Source organism: Lampris incognitus, chromosome 17 (genome assembly GCF_029633865.1).
Source record: "Lampris incognitus isolate fLamInc1 chromosome 17, fLamInc1.hap2, whole genome shotgun sequence".
NCBI lineage: Eukaryota > Metazoa > Chordata > Actinopteri > Lampriformes > Lampridae > Lampris > Lampris incognitus.
Genome location: NC_079227.1, coordinates 8,290,329 through 8,309,356, shown reverse-complemented (window position 1 = coordinate 8,309,356; position 19,028 = coordinate 8,290,329). Strand labels below are relative to the sequence as shown.

At 45.0% G+C, this 19,028-nt stretch overlaps 1 protein-coding gene across 1 annotated transcript in view; it reads left to right on the top strand.

The window, feature by feature from the left end:
- The window catches only part of LOC130127897 (kinesin-like protein KIF20B), a 31,920-nt gene extending 15,011 nt beyond the window's left edge, over positions 1 to 16,909 (top strand). The window contains exons 17-31 of the mRNA XM_056297612.1: positions 322 to 383; positions 1,216 to 1,335; positions 2,299 to 2,455; positions 4,888 to 5,076; positions 6,553 to 6,704; positions 7,580 to 7,726; positions 7,995 to 8,152; positions 8,317 to 8,545; positions 8,715 to 8,787; positions 10,392 to 10,594; positions 13,988 to 14,116; positions 14,250 to 14,312; positions 15,455 to 15,521; positions 16,195 to 16,340; positions 16,800 to 16,909. Of these exons, the coding sequence (XP_056153587.1) occupies positions 322 to 383; positions 1,216 to 1,335; positions 2,299 to 2,455; positions 4,888 to 5,076; positions 6,553 to 6,704; positions 7,580 to 7,726; positions 7,995 to 8,152; positions 8,317 to 8,545; positions 8,715 to 8,787; positions 10,392 to 10,594; positions 13,988 to 14,116; positions 14,250 to 14,312; positions 15,455 to 15,521; positions 16,195 to 16,340; positions 16,800 to 16,880 (1,976 nt within the window). The 3' untranslated portion in view covers positions 16,881 to 16,909. The remainder of the gene's footprint in view (positions 1 to 321; positions 384 to 1,215; positions 1,336 to 2,298; positions 2,456 to 4,887; positions 5,077 to 6,552; positions 6,705 to 7,579; positions 7,727 to 7,994; positions 8,153 to 8,316; positions 8,546 to 8,714; positions 8,788 to 10,391; positions 10,595 to 13,987; positions 14,117 to 14,249; positions 14,313 to 15,454; positions 15,522 to 16,194; positions 16,341 to 16,799) is intronic.
- Positions 16,910 to 19,028: the final 2,119 nt, after the last annotated feature.

Sequence of the window (19,028 nt, the reverse complement as noted above, 5' to 3'; positions counted from 1 at the left end):
AGCAGGATAAGCGGTTCAGATATTGGATGGATGGATGGATGGATCATATATGTAATGTTATCACACACACACAGAAGTACACTACTACACACTCAACAAACATATGCTATTACACACAAACATGCACACAACAGACATATACAGCTCCTTTAGGCTTGACAACAGCACACAAATATGCATATATAAATGTAATCCATTATTATTATTATTTATAGTCCCTCTCAGCAGGAAGATTTTGAATTGGTGCCCTGTCCCCATTTGGTTTGCACTATAATTGTTAATTAACCTTTGACCTTGTGTGGTATTCTCTCTTCTTTCCAGAGCTGGAGGCCTTGCATTTGGAGAAGCAACAGTTGCATGACCAGCTACAGGAAACCAAGAAGGTACTGTAGTTTTCACTGGCACAGCAGTAGACAACAGCAAGGTGTCTACTATCACTGCCTCTAGTCTTTGTTTACATTTACAATCCTGAAGGTCATTGCTAGTGTGTAATTTACTGAAACCTATGGTGATGTTGGTAACTGCAATGATATTTGAATGGCCACTCTAAATCCCCGAGCATTCAACATGAAACCGTCAGTGCCTTTGTGTCAGCACCTTCCCAATTACCAAATAATAATAATAAATAAATAAAAAAACATGGAACCTGAGTTTTAGTAGTCAGTCTTACAGTATCTGTTGATAAAGGTTGTCTAGCAACTTGTTCTGCAATATCTAGTTGTTACGCAACAGCTTCACTTCTACAGACTCACTACTATCTCCCTTGTTCTTCTGCATCTCCCTGCTATGATGTAGATGTAAAAAGCTATGCACAGCATCATTTCATTTTTCAGGGTAAGCCCCAACTGACAGGAAGTAGTAAAGTGAGTAGCTACAAGTGTTCATAATGTGGATGTTCGTGGATAAGCAGTTGTCTTGAATATGCCAGTAAGGGTTGGGTGTCCTTTGGATTTTATCACTTTCGCCTCTGCCTATCAAACTTGGTTCTGAAGTGACACCAGGTCTCGAGGCCCAGCACTGTAGGTTGGGGGAAGGAAGTATCCAAAAGGAACTTTCTTGGTATGCAGATTATAAGGATTAGATAATGGTTTGTCATGTCATGTTGTATAATACGTTTATTGTATAGCGCATCATCTTTTGCAGTGTATAGTGTCTTCTTAATTGTGTGTTACTTGATGTATTTGTGTCATTGTGTGTTTGTGTTGTGTTTTCTAGAATTTGGAGCAGCAGCAACAGAAGTTTTCTGAGCTGATGGAGATTTGTCAGGAAAAAGATGATGCCATCAACAAGCTGCAATCTGCCATGAACAGCACTGCGGAGAATACCACCAAAGACGTAGGCACCTCAGTACCATACAGATAAACAGTACACAGGAGACGTAGTATTAATGATGATGGAGACCTAGGCACATTAGCTAAATACAGTAAACATTACATAGGAGATATGGTACTGGTGCTACAAAAGGCTCATCAGCATAGATATGTATACATACACGTTAAGTAGGACCGTTAGCAATGGTGCTACATGTGACTGCAGCAATAGACAAAATAGGGAAAGAATTTGGTGTGTCTTTTGCATTTTAGCAACGTACCTGGATATGAATGTAATCTATCTTTTCATGTTGGAATAGTATCTATGATATAAGACATGTAAGAAATTCTGTAACATGGATATATACTGTACATACACAATAAGTAAAGTGAAAATAATAATAATCATTACATTTATATAGCACTTTTCTAGACACCCAAAGTGCTTCACATTGAAGGGGTTAACTCACTTCAACCACCACCAATGTGTAGCACCCACTTGGGTGATGCACGGCAGCCATTTTGCACCAGAACACTCACCACACATCAGCTTGAGGTGGAGAGGGATGAATGATTGAGCCAATTACATGGGGGAGGGGGGTGATTAGGTGGCCAGATGGAGAGAGCCAGGTTGGGAATTTTGCCAGGACACCGGGGAACCCCCTACTCTTTGCGATAAGTGCCATGGGATATTTAATGACTAACGGCATCTCCTACAACAGCACGGTGTCCCCGTCACTGCACTGGGGCATTGGGATTTTGATAGTTGTTGTTTTTATTAGGACCAGTGGGAAGACTGCCCCCTACTGGCCCACCAACACCACTGCTGGCAGAAACTCAGTTTTCCTGGGAGGTCTCCCATCCAAGTACTAGCCAAGCCCATACCTGCTTAGTTTCTGTCATTTGGCAGAGCCAGGGTACATGCTGGTATGGCTGCCGGCCAAAGTGTGAGTACTGATGTTGATGTATTTGTTTGTGTGTCTCTCAGAGGGTACTGATGGAGTCCATCAGACAGGAGCTGCTGGAACACCAACAAAACTGTCACTGTCAGAGGAGAGGGGAGGAAAAGGAGAAGGATGGCGGGAGCAGGAAACGGCAGGCTGACACTATGGAGACAAGTGAAGGAGGACCAGCAATGAAAAGAGGTAGAGAAAGGAGAATTAAAGAGGGAAGTAACAGAGAAGATGGGGGAGAATCTGAGAGAAAAGAAGCGAGATAGAGCAGGGGGGGAGTCTTTTCCCTGCAGCTGGATCAGGGTTATGGAAAACCTGGAAATTTGTCAACTTGTTTATCAGTCAATGAAAACACCTGGGAAATGATCAAATTGACCAAATGTCCTGGGAATATTATTAAGGTCATGGAATACAGTAAATTTAGGTCATAAAATTGTATTTTTACCTGCTGAGAAGGCATATTTTTAGTGTAATTTTTAGCAGAGATGGCACATATTTAGCTGCTGAAATTGTACGTCAGTGCTTAAAGTTTGAGGGGTATTTTCAGTGACCAGCTACAAGTTAGACATACCAAGTAGAGTCTATAGAAGCTTCCATTTAATTGAATGATATAATGATATGACCTACCGTGAGTCAGCAATGGTCTCCTGTATTTCCGAGCAAAAGTCCTGGAAATGATTTCTTAAAAAGAATGGGAACCCAGTATAGAATAGAAAATACTTATAATTGTCTACTTTTTGCATACAAAAGGGGAAAAATTGTTTTTGGCTTGCATGTGCAAAAAAAAGACACTTAAACGTCACATCCAGAGAGGACACATTCAAACACATTTACATAAAAGCACAATAGAAGCTACTTAGAGGAGTACCAGGTATTCGATGGTGAGGAATGAATCGGGGTTAGGTGCTGAGGTAGCAGGCTGGCTTCAAAAAGTGGCTGTCCTTACCGATTAAGATATCTTATGGCAACAGGGACAAACGATTTTTCTATCGGTGTGTTTCTGTGCACAGGGGACTGTGTACCTCTGCCTTGAGGGCAGTAGCTGAAAGTGGTGATTTAAGGGATGGCTACGGACGTCTACGATTTTGCCACTTAAGCGTTGGACTGCGTTGCCATGGTGACAGAACAGTTGGGTTTGTTTGCAGCTTGTAATTGTACTGCCCAGTTATTTTGGAAAGCTTTGTCTTGCTTTTGACATTTCAGTGCTTGAACCAGGATATAATGTTAAAATGAGTATACTTTCAGTTAGGGGTTGGTTTACTCTGTTTAAAGTGCATTGGCTAACCTCAAAATTCCCAGCAGGGAGAGTCTTTGCTGTACTTTTTTGTAAATGAATTCTACATGATCTGTAAAGGGGGCGGCACGGTGGTGCAGCGGTTAGCGCGGTTGCCTCACAGCAAGAAGGTCCTGGGTTCGAACCCCAGGGTTGTCCACCTTTGGGGGTCATCCCAGGTTGTCCTCTGTGTGGAGTTTGCATGTTCTCCCCGTGTGTGCGTGGGTTTCCTCTGGGTGCTCCGGTTTCCTCCTACAGTCCAAAGACATGTAGGTCAGGTGAATCAGTCATACCAAATTGTCCCTGGGTGTGAATGTGTTGGCCCTGTGATGGCCTGGCAGCCGGTCCAGGGTGTCTCCCCGCCTGCCACCCAATGACTGCTGGGATAGGCTCCAGCATCCCAGCGACCCTGATTCAGATAAGAGGCTTGGATAATGGATGGATGGATGATCTGTAAAGGCAAAAGATTTCTCTAACACAATCCCCAGGTACTTAAAGGAGCTCACTTGCTCCACCTCTTGGCCGTTAACAGTAATTGATTAATAGAGGGTTTGACAGGTTCTTCTTGTTACCATGGAGACACATTTCTTGTGTTTTGGTTACGTTCAACAAAAGATGGCTGTCATCAAACCACTTTTTCTGTAACATAGTTAGTTTACACATTTAATGACCACGAAAGCCATGTCATCTGCATACTAAACTAATGTGAGATTTTCTGTGTTGCCCAGATTTTCATTTGTGTATACTGAAAATAAGATTGGCGATGGAATGCCACCCTGGGGCATTCTAGTGTTCACAACAAGACTGTCAGACACGAAATCATCTACCCTAATGCTGAAGTCGTTTACGTAAGAATTATTTTATCCAGCAAGTAACAGCTGAGTCTACATGCAAGTTAAAAAATACGTGATAGCAGGATATCTGTTTTAACAGCATTAAATGCAGAGGAGAGGAAGAAATGGAAACGGATGATCCGCCGTGGCAACCCCTAACGGGGGCAGCTGAAAGTAGTAGTAGTAGAAATATGGAGGAGCGGTCCATATATAAAATCCGTGCACAGGCTTTTGGCTTATCCAGGTGTTCAGTCACTTCTTGTATTGGTGTCAGTCTGGCATCCTCCGCCCCCTCTAGGCCCTATATGCAAACTGCAGTGGGTCTAGTTGTTCAAAGTGACGGCTAGACCCGTTGCAGTTTGCATGTGGATGGACTGGTGCACAGACTGGTTTCTGGTGGGTAGAGTGGTTGAAGAGTGGACAGACAAGTTTGACGTCAGTGAATTTAAACCAGCCAACCTTAAAATAATTGCATCCTGTTTCCATCTCTCTCTCTCTCTCTCTCTCTCTCTACCCAGTGATCTTGGAGGAGGAAATCTGGAGGCTGCAGGAGGAGAATGACAGGAAGGAAGAGAGTCTCTCCCAGTTGAGAGGAGAGAAGGAGGAGAGTACAAGACTGGAAGAAGAGCTGAGGAGGAGAGACGAAGAGGTGGAGGAGTTGAAGAAGGAGAAGGTTTCCTTGGAGAGGAAGATAGAGGGACTAACTGGTAGGGATCGGCGCTAAGGAGATTTAAGATTTATAGTTCTGGGAATTAAAATTGGAAATCCTTTATTTTAGAGGGGAGATGTCACATGAAGCGAACTCAATGAAGAGTGTCAGTTTTGGGGGCATCCGGGTAACGTAGCGGTCTATTCCGTTGCCTACCAACGCGGGGATCAGCGGTTCGAATCCCCGTGTTACCTCTGGCTTGGTGGGGCATCCCTACAGACACAATTGGCCACACAATTGGTGTGTGCGGATGGGAAGCCGGATGTGGGTATGTGTCCTGGTCGCTGCACTAGAGCCTCCTCTGGTCGGTTGGGGCGCCTGTTCGGGGGGGAGGGGGAACTGGGGGGAATAGCGTGATCCTCCCATGCGCTACATCCCCCTGGTGAAACTCGTCACTGTCAGGTGAAAAGAAACAGCTGGCGACTCCACGTGTATCGGAGGAGGCATGTGGTAGTCTGCAGCCCTCCCCGGATCAGCAGAGGGGGTGGAGCAGAGGTCAGGACAGCTCGGAAGAGTGAGGTAATTGGCCAGATACAATTAGGGAGAAAAGGGGGGGGTCAGTTTTTGATGCAAGTCAGCACATGCATGCAGTTGGTTGTTGGCGGGTCTTACGAACAAAGTTGTCCACTGCTGCACACATATGAAAGTGTTTGGGTGTCCTATCTGGTAAATCAGATTAAGCCAGTAAGTGTACGAAAACGCCATATGGTTTACACTACATCCCTTCCTCTTTCTCTGTCTTTACCTCATGCTATGTTCAAACGGCACCTTAAATCCAACACAATTCAGATTTATTTTTTTTCCCTCCTAAATGTGCAGTTTTCAGAGCAATGTGAACACAAAAACCACATGGGAACATAATTTTATGAATATGATTTGGGCCACTTTCACCTGGGGTCTGGCTAGATCAGATGCATATCTCATTTGGCTGTGTGACGAGTCCATAGTGTGAATTATGGGAGAGTCCGAATGAGAAATGAGTTCTGAAAGCATCGTTGGAGAAAGCCTGGGGGGCATTTAAGATTTTTGTTATGCGCCTCCCCTTTTTTTTTCTTTTTTTTTTAACATGCATCTCAGTTTTTTGTAGTTTAGAGTTATGTCATTGGCCTGTGTGAGTAAAAGCACTCATTAAAACTATGTACTATATTACTATCCAGATAAAAGATTATGTTCAGTTCATCTCCAGTGCACTGGTTCCCAGTAAACCAAACTCTGGTTTAATAGTGCAGCTCACACTGGACAACAGTAGGGGAGCAGTTGGACTGGGCAGCTCCCAGTGGCCAGCAGTAGAAGACAGTGGTTGTACTGGACAGCTCCCCGGATGGGATTTGGATGTTCAGTTTGTGGTTCTTTTTACATTTTCAGGACAGATTAACCCAACAAACTGAAGAGCAATCTAATTATTCCAGTGTTAATTCGTCAACATCTTTCTTCCTTTTGTTCAGCCCTGATTTTTCTTCTCTTCTCTTCTCAGCTAGGAATGAGCAGCAGTGTTCAGACTGCATGGCTCTCGTCTCATCCTTGGAAATGGAGGAGAGCGAGACTGCCAGGCTGAATAAAGAGAATAAATCTCTGGTCAACGGCATGTTTCAGCTGCAGCAGACCATCCAGAATCACAGCTCTGAGGTACAACTCTACAAACTATACTCTCCAACAGTGGTATTCCATTACGCGCCGTGTAGGTCTGTGTGTATACAGGTTTTCTTTCCAACCAAATGCTGCACCATCTGATTTTAGTGATTAACACAAGAACAACCAGAAAGAAGAAATAATCGGTGAAATCAGCTGGTGCAGCGTTGGGTTGGAAAGAAAACCTGCACACACACGAACCTCCATGGCAAACAACTGAATAGCATTGCTCTATAATAAACTCTATAACCTTTATACACTCTAAATGTGCACAAACCATCCAGATAGCTGGAAAATCCACTCCACGGTAATAAAAGGGTGCATTTGTGAAGGAACGGTGCCTCTCCCCCTCTCTTTATGGGCTGGTCCATGGTCCATTCCGTCTATTGAAATAGAAAGAGGGGAAAAAGACTAGTGGAGTTTGAATAAGCAGAGAAAAGGAGATGGATGTGAAGAAGGGAGTTCAAACTTCAAATTTTTGACGGCTGTATAGTTACTCAGATTCCCCACCGTTACTCAGATTCCCTGCCCTCCATCCCGCTGCACGCGCACGCACACACACACACACGCACACAGAATAACAGCATCAGCCATTAACCTATGATACAGTGATGGTCTAGCTTGTCCATCATATTTTCAACATATGAGCTACATGTAAAGCTATACGAAAAGACTTATCAGAGTACAGTTCCAGAGGGCTGTTTAATATTCCTTCTTTTTATCATTCTGTTATTCCTTTTGAAAATCAACAAAACTTAATTCCACATAGCAGAAACATCTAACATTGCTTTAAGTTGCTGTGTTATTTCAGATTATCAAAGTATAAACAATTTATTTTGCTTTACTTTTGTAAACCCCGTTGATGTTATTAGGTCGCCAGCCTCCAGAACCAGCTCAGCGAGCAGACTGAGCTGGCTAACAGCCTGTCAGCCAATCTAGATGACACTAAGGCCCGCCTCAAGCAGCTGGAGAGCCAATCAGAAGAGAAGACCAAAACTATCACCTGTCTAACCCAGGAGGTAGATAGCCTGCGACAGAGGGTCTGAATTCATTTTTTCTTTTTCGAAATTTTCCGATCAAATTTCTGATTGGTTTGTTTGTTGATGGTTGACTCTTTAGGTTGGTTAACATTTTAGATATTGAGTAGCTTAATTAAGAGTTTTACTTACAGTTTGATACAAAACAGAAAAAAACGGATTAGAAGCCCATTGGATGGCTACCATCACCTTCGGCGCCATGTATACACCGTTTTATTGACCAGATTTTGTATGGGTGGGGTTGTTGCAGAGCTGTGAGGAAAAGGAGAGGGTGGGGGTGGTCCGTGCTGGTATGGAGGAACTGAAGAAGGAGAGCCAGGCGGCCCTGCAGAGATCGGCTCAGAAGAGCCAACAGATAGAGGAGCTGGAAAAAGACGTGAAGCGCCTCACATCTCTCCTGCAGGACAAGTAAATGAAAACAGTTGTGACTATTGCTGACAATGTGAAGCTAATATTACCTATCCTCTCTTCTCCGATCCTCCTCCCCTTAATCACAGTCTTCTCTTCTTCTGCCAATATTCATTCATCTTTCCCCCCCTCTCCATTTCTCCCACCCACCTCTTCATCTTTAGAGAGAAGGAGTTGCTCCAGCTGAGAGAGGAGTTGGCTAATCAGAAGGAAGAGTCCTCCAGCCAGCTTCAGAGCTGGCAGACTGAGAAGGGAGTCCTAGCACAGCAGGCAGAGAGCCTCCTGGTGCAGCTGAAGGCCTCTGAGGCGAGCTGCGCCAGAGGGCTCATGCTGGAACAACAACTGGCTGACAGCGAATCCGAGTGTACAGCCCTGCATGAGAGACTAAAAGAGGTGGAGGGGGGGGAGGAGGGGAGGAAGAACAGGGAGGAGAAAGAGAAAGAAGGTAAGAATGGAAATAAACTATTGTTCTTCCAGTCAAAACAGAATACATTCTTTTGTTCTGCATATCAGCCTTTTAGTCATCTCTTGCTTATTTCGTGTTTGTGTGTGTGTTTCAGAGTTGCAACAGGCCCTCTCAGAGCAGCACAAGGTTCTAGAAGATAGAATGAACCAGATCGAGGCTCTCAACCAAGGTACTGATACCAGAACCAGTTCAAACTTCAGATCTGTGCACCTGTACATTGTCACTGACTATGCAGCAGCAGCCAGGAAGTGTCAGTTGTTTATACTCACTACTGGAACTATTATAGACTGCTGGTGTGCATAAGTGTAAACCAGTCTGACCTGCTCTTTGCCACAGGCTCCTGGTCTGTGATTGTTTATTTGGTTTTTACGATGACCCTCCCACACATCTGAAAAATTTGATTGAGGAGATTTTGCCCAGGAGGTTGTTGAGAAAATTTTCTCCAACTCTCCTTTTCACCGCTGCAGGCCCAGGAAGCAATCAAATCTTTAGTTTGATTTGATAAATCTAAAGCCATACAGTCAAAATATATTTAAAAAACAAATAACTATTAGGCCTTGTTAAGACTGCCAGCCCAAATCCTTTTTTTTTTTTTTTTTTTTTTTGGCATAGCCAGATTGAGTTTGGAAAGTCTGTCTGGACAGCAAAAAACCACATAACCACATGAAATGCTAAACCAAATTTGGGGGTGGTTTGAAATGCAATTCCAATCAGATTTCTACAGATGCATCTCAGTCCGGACGCTCTGGCCGCCCATATTGGATTTCTTTCGCTGAGTTTATCTGGTATGACAGAGGAGTTCTGCACCACGATTTGACTGCGCAATTGTTTGTTTGGAGGGCCAGATGATGGCTCTCTGTTTCTCATGCTTCTGCATTGGTAAACCGCGTCACCAGTGTACGTAGTTACTCAAGTGTAGGACATTACCACAGTTATCCCGTGCAGTTAGGTTGGTGATATCACACAAACCCGATCCGATCACTTCTAAGTAAGTGCGGACAGTCTGTCTTAAAATAATCCAGTCTGTCCTCTGCACGTCCATCACTGTCTGGTTTGGTTCGGCCACCAAACAGGACAGGGACAGACTACAACGGACAGTTAGGTCTGCAGAGAAAATCACTGGTGCCAACTTGCCCTCCATTCAGGACTTATACACCTCCAGACTCAGGAAAAGGGCAGGTAATATCACTGCAGACCCATCACACCCTGGTCACAACCTGTTCCAACTCCTCTCCTCTGGCAGGCGCTACAGAGCACTGTACCCCAAAACAACCAGATATAAAAACAGTTTCTTTCCACGGGCTGTCAATTAAATTAATGCTTAGCACTGTCAATAAATCCAACCATTTTGTATATACTCTACTGTACATTGTACGTATACCGGTACACTCTGTCATGTCATCTACCTCAGGCATGTATGTAAGTAGCCTGCTTACATCTATTCAGCATCTCTGATATATTCTCTGCACCATTGCACTTTATCACCACTTATTTCACCTGTATAAGTCAATCCTTGTGTATATATCTGAAGATTGTTGTGTTGTTATTCTATGTTGAGTACACTGAGAGCCACAAAACTTGAGTCAAATTACATACATGGCAAATAAACATGATTCTGATTCTGATGAACTATAGAGCACTTGTCTTATCAGTTGGTGTAGGGCGTAAAAACATGGATGTCCAAAGAAAAGTCACACTGCATCGAATCCCCACAGTACATATGGAGACTTTTTCTTCCTTGCGTTTATTTTTATGCTTCTCTTGTCTCCTTAGAACTGGCCGTTGTGAAGGAGGAGCTCACTCTGCAGACTAAAGAGCAGGAGAAGAAACTTCCTGCTGATCAGGAGAACCAGAGATTCCAGCAAAGGAAGGCAAGAGAGACAGAGGAGAAAAGAGACATAGAATTTGAGGTGGTGAAGAGAGAGCTGGAGAGACTGAAGGAGGAAAAGGAGCAACTGTCACTGCAGAGCCCAGAGGTTAGTAAAGATGGACTGTGAGACACTGAAGACACCATGTGTCATTTCTACCTGAATCTTGACCTCCGTCGTTAATCTAGGCCAGGGATGGGCAACTTTGATAGAGAGGGCCACAAAAATGTTATCCTCAGTACCAGAGGGCCAGATTGTGACTGCACTTCCACCAGTGGGATACTGTAACCCCATCACTCAGGTAACCAATTATAGCTGCTAATTTAATGAAAAGAATAAAATATATACCGGTAATCAAAGTTTATTATACCAACATTACTATTTAATGAGCTTAACACGGAAACAAAACGTCCACATTCCTGAGTGATATATCATTATTTCAGTGCAATGGGGTCTCAAAAATCCTCATTCAATAATGGTACAAAAGTTAACATTCACACTAAGTGCAATAAGTAATATTCATGTTTGCTGTGCATTTCTACGCTGCCCTCCCATTCCATGACACGTTTAAAATTAATAAGCATTTAGCTCAAAATGGTAAATGGGCTCCATTTTATATAGCGCTTTTCAAGTGTACTGACCACTCAGTGCTTCTTTTTTTTTTTTTTTCAGTGTATGCCTCACTTTCACCCATTCACACACACATTCATACACGGATAAAGCCACTGAAACCCACCCAGAGGTGGATCAGTATCAAGTTCTGTCTTCATGACATACTTGTGGCCTCTCCTGCTGGTGTACAGTAGACTGACTGTCAATGTTTGTGCAGCCAATCTGCATGGAACAATTTCATCCGTCAGCCTGTTTCTATCTTTGGACTTGATGTGCTGCATTGTTGGGAAGCAACAATAACATGCTGGCCATTGAGAGTGCAAAACCCCAAGGAGTGGAAAGCGGGACTCGGGTAGTGGTCTCCAAAATGAAATTCCTCTCTCATTGCGCTTTGCTTGAAAGAAGGTTTGCTTAAAAGAAGGACTGTAGTTCGCAACGTTCAAGCTGCAACTCTGGGGATTGCTGACTGACTGCAGCAGAGAGCGGGTCAGTGAATAATGCAATTCATGGCTGCATGGTGTGGAAATCTTGAAAGCGTTCCTTGAGCTGTTGCTGTGGTGTTTCCATGTCTGGTCTGTACTTGAGAAATGTTTTCTCACATTTGGGGACATCTTCGCGCACCTCTTCACAGGTGGGAAAGTGTGCCAGATTTGGACGGTCGGATGAAAAGCCTTCTTTGAACCGGGCTAATTTACACTTAAACGCGTTCATGTGTGCATAGAGATCCGACACAGTTTGGCCTCTTCCCTCCAACTGCATATTAAGGTGATGAAGATGCGAGGTAATATCCGCAAGGAAGGCCATGTTGCAGAGAAAATCTGTATCCCTGAGTTTACTGCAGTAGGCACTTGTATCACATCGAAAGCTGCCGTCCCAGAACACTGGGATTTCAGGGCGCAGTGCAAAAAAACTCTCCAAGCACTTCCTGCGGCTCATCCATCTGCTCTCAGTGTGCATCTGTAAATCCCCATCAGTGGCACTCACTTCATCCAAAAAGGCTACAAACTTCCTATGACTGAGAGACCTGTTCCCCCCTCGAGTGAGGTTGGTAACCTTGGTAACTAAATCCATGTCATGGCTGAAGTTCATTGTCTTGGCACAGAGGGCCTCCTGTAAGATCAAAATGAAGTAGGATTTAGCCTATGATAAAAATTCTCACAAAGCAAACCCACATTCATAACCATATATTAATAGTTAGCTAGCAGTAATGTTACCCACCTGATGTATGATGCAGTGCAAAATTGGACCATCAATGCCGCTCTGTTGGAGGAGCCCGGCGAATCCAGTGTGTCTTCCTTGCATTGATGAAGTGCCATTGGTAACAGTTGAAAGCTTGTCAAAAGCCCAACGCTCACTTAAAACACTTGTAACAGCGTTGAAAACATCCTTGCCCTTGGTAGTGTCATGCAAAGACACCAATTTCAATAACTCTTCATGCAACGCCCCCCCCCCCCTTTCTCCCCAGTTGTACCCGTCCAATTACCCCACTCTTCCAAGCCATCCCGGTTGTTGCTCCACCACCTCTGCTGATCCGGGGAGGGCTGCAGACTACCACATGCCTCCTCCGATACATGTGGAGTCGCCAGCCGCTTCTTTTCACCTGACAGTGAGGAGTTTCACCAGGGGGACGTAGCACGTGGGAGGATCCCGCTATTCCCCCCAGTTCCCCCCCCCCCGAACAGGCACAGGACCAGAGGAGGCGCTAGTGCAGCAGGACACATACCTACATCCGGCTTCCCACCCGCAGACATGGCCAATTGTGTCTGTAGGGATGTCTGACCAAGCCAGAGGTAACACGGGGGTTCGAACCAGCGATCCCCATGTTGGTAGGCAACGTAATAGACCACTATGTTACCTGGATGCCCCCCTCCTCATGCAGTTCTGATGAACTGTCAGTGGCGCTTGTGTAAATGAGAAGCTGGCTATCATCCATGACATCTGTACTCCCATCCAACGCTAAGGAGAGGTACTTGCCTTCATGCATGACTTGTTTGAGCGTTCCCTTGACATGATTTTGAATACCAAACATTCTTCACATTACTGTACGACGGGACAGAGACCATTTCAGAGTTGTTAGCCATGTTATCATCTCAAAGCTTTAGCCATCTCTACTGCATGTTGCTTCACTGTTTCGCCATCTGACAAGGGCTTCTTTGCTCTAGCAAGCTCAAGGGAAACAGCATAAGACGCCTTGAGAGAGGACTCCTGTGTAGACGTGGCTTTGGCAAAAAGGCTCTGCTGTCGGTGTATTGTTCCTTTGGTGTCAGCGATGATGGCAGCTCTGGCACCTCCGGTGTACATGCCATATTTGTCTTTGTGTGTGGTATTGTAATGACGATGCACGTTGAAGTCCTTCTTGGCTGATTTTGTGTCCAGGCACATAGGGTTGCCATTGAATTCCGTAAAACGATGTTCTGTTCCCCATCTTGCCTGGAAGACACGGTTCTCTAGGTCAAGTTTTCTTTTTTTGCTGCTCATGTCTCTCCTCATCACGTGTCGTTGCGGAAGAGGCCCGCCGAGACGAGACCACGTGTAAGCAGTTGCAGTGGTCACCTGATCGCCACCCCTTTCAAGTCCGAAAACAACAGATTAAAGGAGTCTACAAAACTAAGTCAAAGCACGGAAACCCTAAAAACATCACAAACTAACTACCACACAAGTAGACCGACACACAGCAGCACACAAGGCAGAGATGAAAACGTGGAGACAAGTGCTTTAGGTGAGAAATGTGGACACACCGAGTGCCCCGTGCTGTTGGCCTTGGTAGTATAACAGCATATCTGTGTATACTTGTGTAAATCTATGTGTAGACTTTTGTTTATCTCTGTATGTCTTTTTTATATGCGTGTGTGTGTGTTTGTGTGTGTGTGTGCGCAACTTGTGCACCAGTGCACTGGCAAGGTGCTGCTGTCCCCCTTGAAGTCTAACATGGAGAACATAAGGTGGGCAGGAGAGACGGAGTCAATCCCCTTAAAAACGGTGCTGCGCTCCAGGAGGAGGAAAATCTCTGACACGGAGGTAATTTGGTAAAATTATCGGTCATCAATAACGTCATTAATGAGGTTAAAGCTAGCATTGTCTTTTTACACATTTAGAGAGGCACTGATTTATCATTCTAATCCCTCCGTGTGTGTGTGTGTGTTTTTTTTAGGACTCGGTGCAGAGCGAGAATAAGAAAAGCACAGTAAGAGGAGGCACCAGAGGCAAAAAACAGGTGACTCCTATATTACAAATCGTGAAATGGCACAAAAAGTGTCCACAGCAGAACAGGACGTCTATCAGACTAACATGTACCACAACTGACACACGTGGTGCAGGGACAACAGGGCCTCCAACAAACTAACACGATGCCACAGTATTGTGCCACAGTACGCCACTGTCGGCCAGTCCCACAATATCTAACGAGGATTTGCCGCGCTCACGGGTTCATGAAGCGTTTCTCTTATCAGTAACATGGCTCTTGGTCCAGGTAGACAAATGAAGTACCGCTTCACCACACTAAGTAATGTTCCGGGAACCCATGAAGTGACTGTAGTTGTTATGAACAACACAAATTGAATGAAGACATGCTCCTAAGTGTCAAAGGTCAGCCGGTATCTTTAAGTTATCCTGTAGTGAGTTACGTAGAAACTGGCAACAAACCTTCTGAGTCAACAGCAGGATAAATGATTAAAGAAGAAGTGACCGTGTCGTGGATGAGTGATGACATCAGAGTACTTACCGTGGGGTTTTTGTTTTTTTTTTGTGGAGGAAACTCCTAGATTAACCTGATAGTTTTCAATGAGGAGCATAAATGAACAGCCCCCCTTTTCTTCCCAATTGTACTTGGCCAATTACCCCACTTTTCTGAGCCGTTCCGGTCGCTGCTCCAACCCCTGGGTTGATCCGGGAAGGGCTGCAGACTACCACATGCCTCCTCCCATACATGTGGAGTCGCCAGCCGCTTCTTTTCACCCGACAGTGAGGAGTTTCACCAGGGGGACGTAGCACGTGGGAGGACCACGCTATTCCCCCCAGTTCCCCCTCCCCCCCTGAACAGGCGCCCCAACCAACCAGAGGAGGCGCTAGTGCAGCGACCAGGACACATACCCACATCCGGCTTCCCACCCGTAGACTCGGCCAATTGTGTCTGTAGGGGGCGCCCGACCAAGGCGGAGGTAACACGGGGATTCGAACCGACGATCCCCGTGTTGGTAGGCAACAGAATAGACCGCCACGCCACCCGGACCCCCAGCGTCATAGTTTTGTCGTGTTTATACTGTACAACTATGTGCGGCTAGTGACATCACTTACACAACCTTCGCTTTCCCTTTTTTCACCTTTTTAATTCATTTTCCCTCTCTCTCACTCACACAGAGAGGTGGAGCTCTGCAGAAGATTGAAGATTTCCTCCAGAACTCGCCCTCCACGCTGAGTAAAACCGGTTTGTTTGTGTTTTAGTAACGACTGGATGAGTTGGAGAAGTGCATGTAGAAAATAAAGTATAACTGTTGGTGTATTTTAAGTGATGTTTGATAGCATTCGAGAAGAGCATCTGTTCATAAAAACATCTGGTAACACTTTAGTATGGGGAACGTAGTCACCATTAATTAGGTGCTTATTAGCATGCAAATTAGCAACATATTGGCTCTTAATTGGTCATTATTACGTACTCATTAATGCCTTATTCTGCATGGCCTTATTATACAACCAGTAAGCCATTAACTATGAGTTTTCCCTCTATAACCTCAGAAGTATTGCTTATTAGTAGTACCATCTCAATATGCTTTGCTTAGTATGGCCTTTATAAGGTGGTAGTACCACAAGAAGAGTTATTCTCCCTTACTAACACTTAATGAATATGGTCTGTTCTTACATAACAACACACAAAACTACAAGTGTTCATAGTGTTCAATTACTGTAAATTAAGTTTTTGTTACTTAGAATATGTTCCCCATACTAAAGTGACATCTTGATCATTACTAATTCACTAGTAATTAAGTTTTTTTATGTTCCCCATACTAAAGTGTTACCCAAACATCTGTATGTGAGAAACAGACTTAGAGCCGCCTATCTACTGTTTCTATCTGTCTTCCTGTCTGTCTAACTCTCTTTAGGTAATACCTTCATGGGTCTGGTGAGTGGGCAATCAGCAGAGAAGGAGACAGTTTCTGAAGCATCCCGGGCAAAGCTCAAACGGGGCAAAAAGAAACTTTACAAGATACACAGCTCCTCTCCTCTCCTTACCGCATCTCCCTGCCTGGTGTGTGTGAGAGACCTGAATATATTTCAGGTTTTTGTTTTTGGTTAAACTGTTTTAAAACTTGAAGGTGCTACATGTAATTCTACTTGAATCCTGATCTCTGTCCATCAGGGAGGTGAATAACAAGTCAAAGCAAGCGAACTTGGTTTCAACCACTTACCAAGCCCCACTGACATTTACTGGTCATATTATGACACTTACTTGTCATTATTCTTAAGGAAGGTTTTACACATATATGACACATATAACCTTTATTTTCTTCATCCTCCTTTTTTTTCCTCTTCCGGAGAAACTAGCCAAAAGAGAAGCAGTTTTTTGTTTTTGTCTTTAGTTCTGGAGCGCTCCGACTGACTATAGCCCAACAAATCAAATTAGTCCGTTTTTCTGTTATCAGTGGTATTCAGCAAGCAAGATTTTTTTCTCTTTGATGGAGTATTTCCTCCCTCTTTCTTCCTTCAGATGATGGGTGAAGCAGAGGATAAGGAGAGCGATCACATGATCATCAAGAGACAGCTCCGTTCTAATTTCTCCAGGAAGTGACACCTGCGGTGATTGGGAGTCTATGTGGGGTATTACAACCTGACCCCAGGCAAGCTTTAAGGACAGTCCTTATTTATGCTGTGCGTAAAGGCCAGCGCCTGTGATTATGTAATTATGTTGATTTTATTTGATTTTTGTGTCCTTGTTTTAGTTCACTGCGACCATACACCAGCTCTCCCTGGCTGAAACAAACACCCAACCAATCCGTTATTTCTCCCTGTCATGTTTGAATCTACTTTTTTAAGTACAATAAAATTCAGTAAATCTGGTGCCTCATTTGTCTGAAAAGCTGTTTTTGTTCTTCTTTTTTTAACCCCCTTTTTTTCTTTTTTTTCTTCTCCCCAATTGTATCCGGCCAATTACCCCACTCTTCCGAACCATCCTGGTCATGGCCAGGATGGCTCGGAAGCATGTGGTAGTCTGCAGCCCTCCCCTCTACCCACCAATCCGGGGAGGGCTGCAGACTACCACATGCTTCATCCGATACATGTGGAGTCGCCAGCTGCTTCTTTTCACCTGACAGTGAGGAGTTTCGCCAGGAAGGGGAAGGAAGGGCATCCGACATAAAATCTTTGCCAAGTCAAATATACGGATCACATCAGATTTCCATACCGGATTGGTCAAAGCCCAGGTTACCAGCAACCGTCACCAGTACTGTTGGCCAGCAGGGTGCCGGTGAAAACTATGCTACTTTTGGGCGAAGGGGAAGGAGAGGGGGAAGGCATGTCCAGAGGTAGCAGGAGAGGAGGAAGGGTAGGAGTGTGGAGGTGAGAGTCAGAACTTTGAATGTTGGCACTATGACTGGTAAAAGGAGAGAACTGGCTGATGTGATGGAGAGAAGAAAGGTAGGCATACTGTGTGTACAAGAGACCAGGTGGAAGGGGAGCAAGGCCAGGAGCATCGGAGGTGGGTTCAAACTCTTCTACCATGGTGCGAATGGTAGGAGAAATTGGGTAGGGGTAATTCTGAAGGAAGGGTATGTCAAGAGTGTGCTGGAGGTGAAGAGTGTCGGACAGAGTGATGAGTATGAAGCTGGAAATCGAAGATGTGTTGGTGAATGTTATCGGGGCATATTCCCTGCAAGTTGGGTGTGAGATGGAAGAGAAAGGAATTCTGGAGTGAGTTGGATGAAGTGGTGGGAGAGGGTACCCAAGGAGGAGAGAGTGGTGATTGGAGCGGACTTCAATGGGCATGTTGGTGAAGGGAACAGAGGTGATGGGTAGGTATGGTATCAAGGAGAGAAATGTGGAAGGACAGATGGCGGTGGATTTTGCGAAAAGGATGGAAATGTCTGCGGCGATTACATATTTCAAGAAGAGGGAAGAACACGGGGTGATATGGAAGAGTGGAGGAAAGTGCACAAAGGTGGACTACATCTCATGTAGCAGGCGTGATCTGAAAGGGACTGGAGATTGCAAGGTGGTGATGGGAGAACGTAGCTAGGCAGCATCGGGTGGTGGTCTGTAGGATGACTTTGGAGACCGAGTGAAGGGAGTGAAGGCAGAGCCAAGGATCAAATGGTGGAAGTTGAGGAAGGAAGACTGTTGTGTGGGGTTCAGGCAGGAGGTAAGACAGGCACTGGGTGGTAGTGAAGAGTTGCCGGATGGCTGGACAACCACTACAGAAATAGTGAGGGAGACAGCTGGGAAGGTACTTGGTGTGTCACCAGGACAGAGGAAGGAAGACAAGCAGACTTGGTGGTGGAATGAGGAAGTACAGCAAAGTGTACAGAGGAAGAGGCTTGCAAAGAAGAAGTGGGGTAGTCAGAGACGGAAAAAAGTAGACAGGAGTAAAAGGAGATGCAGCGTAAAGCGAAGAGAGGTGGCAAAGGAAAAGGTGTCTGGTGAGTTGTGTGAGAGGTTAGACACTAAGGAGGGAGTAAAGGACTTGTACCGATTGGCTTGACAGGGGGAGCGAGCTGGGAAGGATGTGCAGCAGGTTAGGGCGATCGAGGCTAGAGATGGAAATGTGCTGACAAGCGAGGAGAGCGTGTCGAGATGGTGGAAGGAGTACTTTGAGGGGCTGAGGAATGAAGAAAGGTGAGGGAGAGAAGGTTGGATGATGTGGGGATAATGAATCAGAAAGTGCGGCGGGTTAGCAAGGAGGAAGTGAGGGCTGCCTGAAGAGGATGAAGAGTGGAAAGGCAGC